General features: G+C 40.8%; 1 protein-coding gene across 2 annotated transcripts in view; it reads left to right on the top strand.

The window, feature by feature from the left end:
- Positions 1–1,429: 1,429 nt before the first annotated feature.
- The window catches only part of LGI2 (leucine rich repeat LGI family member 2), a 71,046-nt gene continuing 66,475 nt past the window's right edge, over positions 1,430–6,000 (top strand). For both annotated transcript variants that reach the window (XM_073574689.1, XM_073574688.1), the window contains exon 1: positions 1,430–1,726. In XM_073574689.1, coding sequence (XP_073430790.1) covers positions 1,545–1,726 — 182 coding nt within the window. In that variant the 5' untranslated portion in view covers positions 1,430–1,544. The remainder of the gene's footprint in view (positions 1,727–6,000) is intronic.

The raw sequence follows: 6,000 nt of genomic DNA, 5'->3' as shown, positions 1-6,000 counted from the left end.
TAACACCTCAGCAGTGGCACAGACTGATCGCCTCCATGCCACGCCGCATTGATGCAGTAATTGATGCCAAAAGAGCCCTGACCAAGTATTGAGTGCATTTACTGAACATACATTTCAGTAGGCCAACATGTCAGATTTTTCAAGCTGATTTTATAAATTATTCTAATTTACTGAGATCATGACTTTTGGGTTTTCATTGGCTGTAAAAGCCATAATTATCAACATTAACAGAAATAAACACTTGAAATAGATCACTTTGTTTGTAATGACTCTATATAATATATGAGTTTCAGTTTTTGTATTGAAGAACTGAAATAAATTAACTTTCTTTTGATATTCTAATTTTGAGAGAAGCACCTGTATGTCCGAATGTTGCATCTTCAGTATGTGGAGATATTTAAATTAATTTACATGAATTTTATATTACAAATTTATTATTATTTAATGGCTTTCGACTCGATTCCAAGCAAAGGCATCTTGATGAATGAAACCTCTATAGGAAGATTGATCTTGTGCAAGCCTAGATAGGTCCACTAGGGTCTTCTCCACTGTTATCTTGATAGTATCAAGCGATCACTTTATCAATACCATACGTTTTTAAAATGAAAAAAAAGTCTAGTAGCATCAGGCCTAAGGCCCAGGTACGGAGTGGAACTGAAATTCAGCCCTGGCATTTGAAATCACACAGGACCATGTTGTCCCCATCCCCAAGCTCCAGATGGGATATATTACTAATATTACCCTGGATGGAGGAAATCAAGATTTTCTACTAGACCAATATTTCTAATGATACCCGTGGCCTGCTGCGATTTTGTGTTCCATCACAACTCTTAACAGTATGGGTGTCTTGAGAACACTGATTCTGTTAGCAATATAGCAGACAAGGCGGCCCACGACCAGACAGGCCCTCCTGGCATTTGCCAGAATTTCCAGATGGCCAGTCTGTCCCTGCTAAGGCCCCATCCACACCCAAATAAACCAGGACAATTTTTCTTTTTTGATTATCAGAATTACTTGCTTGAAAAACCGTGCATGGACCTTTACTGTTAACTCTTCCTTTGCTGCATGACCTAAATCCCATCTGATCTCTCCAAAACTAAAATAACAACACTTGCAACGTGATATACTTGTGATGGCTTCCCCCAAGCAGTCTCCAGGCAGCCCTGGGCCATTCTGAGTGACAGATCAGTCACGACAACTCTGCACTTGTCCCTATAGCACAAAAGCCTTCAGAGCCCTCGCAAGGTCATCACCCTGATTTGTTCTCATGTTCAGGGAAGATTGAGTCTGCTGAACCAGAGTAGGAACCTTTGCTACTTGGGGATTATTTTTAAACTCACCCGAATGGAGTGTTTAATAAATTATTCATTGGAGGGAAGGGAAAAAAAACACACATGCTGCAGCAGAAGTGCTGATGTCAGGAGGCAAGTGCAGTGTAGTATGGTGCAGTCAGAATAAGGAATGCCTGCCAACCAGCTTCTTCCCAAGCCACTGTCCTCCCTACTTCACAGTGCACACACATACTCTCAGCCTGGGGGGTCAGGATGATGGCGCTTATTATTAAGAAACCCCTGCTCATTTTCATTTTGCTTGGATGTATACAGGACACGGTTCAACTTAAGAAACCGGTGAGATGTCCATCCACATGCAGCTGCACCAAGGAATCAGTCATTTGTGTCGGTTCTTCCTGGATCCCAAAGACCATCCCCAGCGACATCAGCTCCTTGTAAGTGACATGTCGGATGCAGAAGTTGCATGAATGAGGAATGGAGTATCCTGACCAATTTGTAAGAGCGTTTTTCTTTTATAAAGGAGGGCTCTACATCTTAGGTCCGTGCGGTTGTATTAAATATTGCCCTGTTATTGTGATATTCAGAATGATTGTCGTACATGATTTGCATGCAGAAAGGGCAATGCTTTAAAATTAGGGTGAATGACAGACTTCCAAAGAATACCGGTGTGGCATGTATATAATGTATACTCCCAATAATGAGCCAAATTACCCTGGTTGTCTCATTGCGCAAAATAGGGGCGATCCTAAATATCCTTCTTAATAGACGTGTATGCTAATCCTTCTGACAGTAAAGTGTGAAGCTGATTTTTTTTTTCTTGTCTTTGACTCCAAATTCTCATAAAAGTTTTATTCTTAATGTGGCTGGCAGTGCAGTTTATGATGCAGGTCGAAAGCAGACTCATTTTTATCCTAAAAGGACCCTTCTTTATTTTGTTAAAAAACAAGCAAACTCCACTTAGCAAATCCGGCCTATGGTACTCTGAACATGTTCCTTTATAAGGCTCTGTTCACACTTCCTTCAGGGGTTCAGTCCGTGGGGTCTGCCATTGTTTAATGACAAGAATATGCAGCATGCCTCAGTATTTTTGGCATTGAAACAGCTAAAGGATTCAAAAGAACCTTTTTTGACCCCATTATAAGTTAATAGGTTCCATCAGGAGCCACTTGATTACGTTTTAGTGCTGATCCAGGTCCGTATAGTTAATTAAACTTTGCGCTCAGCTTAATGATATGCAAGGAGCTTTAATACAGTCCAATGTATAGTACGTATAAATACTTCAAACTTTTCGGTCATGTGGCCACTTTCATCAGTGTACCGATTGCTTGTTGTAAAGTAAAGCACTCTTGTTAGTCTATGAATGCGACTCTGTAGTGGATCCTATAATCTCAGTATTTTTTTGAGGACGTTATTTAAAGGTAGTACACCCAGGAATCTTGTTGTTATATGGCCTAGGTCTCAACTGAGAGTCAAAATTTTGGCTGCTAGATGGTAGATCCAGTATCCACTGGGTATCTAATAAACAGCCATATCAGTGGTGTTCATGGGGTGTCCGCCGCATGATGGAGTATCGATGGAGCATCGGGGTTCTCGATCTCGTAGCAAGCAGTGCTGAGTATCGTGTGGTGCTTGAGTGTTCGGAGAAAGAGAGGGAGAGAAATGATCGAATTTGCCAAACACTTCCATTATGCTCGCTACTCGAGTCGGGCACGTCCGAGTGTCCGACATGTCTCGATTCCAGTACGGAGCACTTTAAAATTTCATTGCTCGATCATCACTAGCGACTCCCAATATTAGATAGATGTTGCATCTCCCAAAAATAATTGGTACCCATTTTTTCCTAACTTATTAATGTCAGATCAGTATAGTTAGGCAGAGGTCACACCTGAGTTCTGGAAATCCATTTGTCTCTTCCATTCTAAGACCGAACAAATTGAGTTGATGTCCAAAACAAAACTGTTGCTTAGTTGATACAAACAGAGGTGGAGGTAATGTACCATTTCTTTTCTGAGATATGTCATTTTATTTTGAACGGAAAAAAAAGTTCTATAGTACATGGCGCTCTTTTTTGTGTTCTGAAAACTGTCATATAACGGAAACGAGACAGAAATCCTAATAATCATTGGAGCTCTTCTGTGTAGACCAGTTATGCAACTGATCCATTTTCTGTTTGGTCCTAGAACGGAACCAACAAACAAAATTCCCGATCTCAGATGGGAACCCAGCCTTTTACCTTGATCCATTCTCCTTCATTGCATGATAATTATTACGCAGATTTGCACTAGGAAACATTTACAACCGGTAAGGATGTAGTAATGGCAGCCAACCTTGTTGTCAAGTAGATTTCCAAAACCAATAAGAACATTAAAAAATGTCACTTAAAAGGCCAACTAAGGCACAGTACCATATTTGCACATGGAAACATACTTCAAAACATACTCCAAAACCAAGTTCACACGCTCAGTATTTGGTCAGTTTTTTTACCTCAGTATTTGTAAGCCAAAACCAGGAGTGGGTGATAAATACGGAAGTGGTGACGTGTTTCTATTATACTTCTCCTCTAATTGTTCCACACCTGGTTGTAGCTTATAAATACTGATATGAAATACTGATCAAATACTGAACGTGTGCATGCAGCCTTACGTGGGTTCTTTCACAATTGGCCACAATCCATTTTTCCGCATAGTGATAATGTGTAATGTGGATTAAATAAGTGCCACCCATAAGACGCACATTGTGAAATCAGACCTAGCGGCCACACATTGAAACAAAACCTAACTTTCAGCTCCTGGCTTGTTAAATCCCAGCATCAGAATAAGTGAGATTTTTTTGGATGTGATGGGCTTGATTTCAATACTTAAAGCACTTCACAAAAGCAGTGAAATACCAATGCTGAGTTATAAATCTAGGCCTGTGTAGCATTTCCAAAAATCATCGCCATCCAATGTGCCAACGCTGCTGGCACAAGAACATAGCGTGCAGTTTATGAAGATCCTGACTCAGCTCACAAGTTTATAACTATTTTTCCTGGGAATAGACAGAATATAGAATTGCAAACACAGTCAAATAGAACGGGGCAAAATCATGCCCATTTTTAAGAAATCCTATTTTTGCCCTGTAAGGTAGCTGCAGTGCCTCCATAATAATACAACAAGCCACAATGTTTTTTTTTTTATGTCGGCCAATGCTCTATATGTCTCCATTAGTATCTACACTTACAATTGTCAATCACTTTATCCATAAATGCCACCTTCAATGCCACATAAATGTCAACCAAGGTTTTCACTTAAGATTTCACTACTGTCTCTACAACTGTTGGCCCATAAATGCATACAAAGTTCTAAATAAGTGCCAATACCATGGTACCCTGAGCAGGAACATTTTTTTAAAACATTTTCCATAGTCCAATGCCGCCTGATTTGCTGATTCTTGAAGTTCATAATAATAATAATAGATAGATAACTTACTGAATTTTAAAAGTTGCAATGACCAAAGTCTGGGAACTCCATCACCCAGAACTCACAATGTGCAACCCAGAATAAGCTTCTAATAACTTATGACTATAGATGTACTGTATGTGTTGTGAATTTTTTCAGGCACTATACGGTGGAATTATTCTCTAATTAAGTACATGTAAAAACATAACTAACAAAGATGATAATGGCCTTGTGGCCATAACCATCACCTAATAGGCCATTTCTCCTTCCTCATCAGTTTCCCGGTATCTCCTCCTCTTCAGTCAGAACACACTTAGATATCTCCAGGGTTTTCAGTCGCATCCCAGGCCTTGGAGATTAGAGTGACCCAAATGGTCCTTTTGGCCCATGTAAGAAGTCCAGTACTATTATAGACCCACGATAGTTGGGGACTCTGTTGGAGCTGGTGGAAGCACCAAATGACTGAAGAAGAGATGTCAGGAAACTGGTGAGGAAGGTGAAATGGCTTGTTAGATGGTGGTTATGAGCAAAGGGAGTGTTCGGTATGCTGCGGCTGTGCACCCCACCAACCTGAAGACAAGAAGGTTGAGGATAAAAGTCACTTTATTAGACAGTTCACACATAAAATTCCTGCATCCCCCTGCTGGGTGTATGGGCATAGTTCCCTGTGACAAATGGAGAAGAGAAGGGAGGACCTGTGGAAAGAATAGAAGCAAGCTGCAGAAATGTCCAGTTTGGAATGCGAGTTGCCTTTAATCTTTAATAATGTCCAGCATGAGAGAGAGATCTTTAGGAGGGCATTAAGCCATCAGAGAGAAATGAGCTGCCAATGAGCCCAACCTAGGAGTTAGACCAACTTCAGATTCTTCTGAAGCAGAGGAGACCAGTAGCTTTTGGGGGCTTCAGTCCAAATACAGAGAATCCCATTGTGCATGTGTAAGTAGTTAACAGGACTGTGCCACTTAAGTTGGTCTCATGAGATAGAGTTGAGCTGACACTGTGCAAATAGTGATCCCCTGTTATTACATTAGACGACAGTTGGTTGGAGTCCTGTAGGAGGGTTAGTTGGTGCCGGAGCTGCAGCCAAGCATACGTCCTTTCCAGTGGTTTAACTTTAAGTTTGTGGGTGCCAAAGCAAAATCTCCAACATAATCCCCAACTATCATGGGTCTCTATTAGCATTGGTCTTCTTATATGAACCAAAAGTACCTTTTGGGCCATCTCTAAGCTCCCAGGCCTGGGTGTGACTTCAAACCCTGGAGATATCAAAG

Source organism: Dendrobates tinctorius, unplaced genomic scaffold (genome assembly GCF_039654945.1).
Source record: "Dendrobates tinctorius isolate UK_male_01 unplaced genomic scaffold, ASM3965494v1 ptg000039l, whole genome shotgun sequence".
Lineage (NCBI taxonomy): Eukaryota > Metazoa > Chordata > Amphibia > Anura > Dendrobatidae > Dendrobates > Dendrobates tinctorius.
This window is presented reverse-complemented; position numbering and strand designations above follow the sequence as displayed.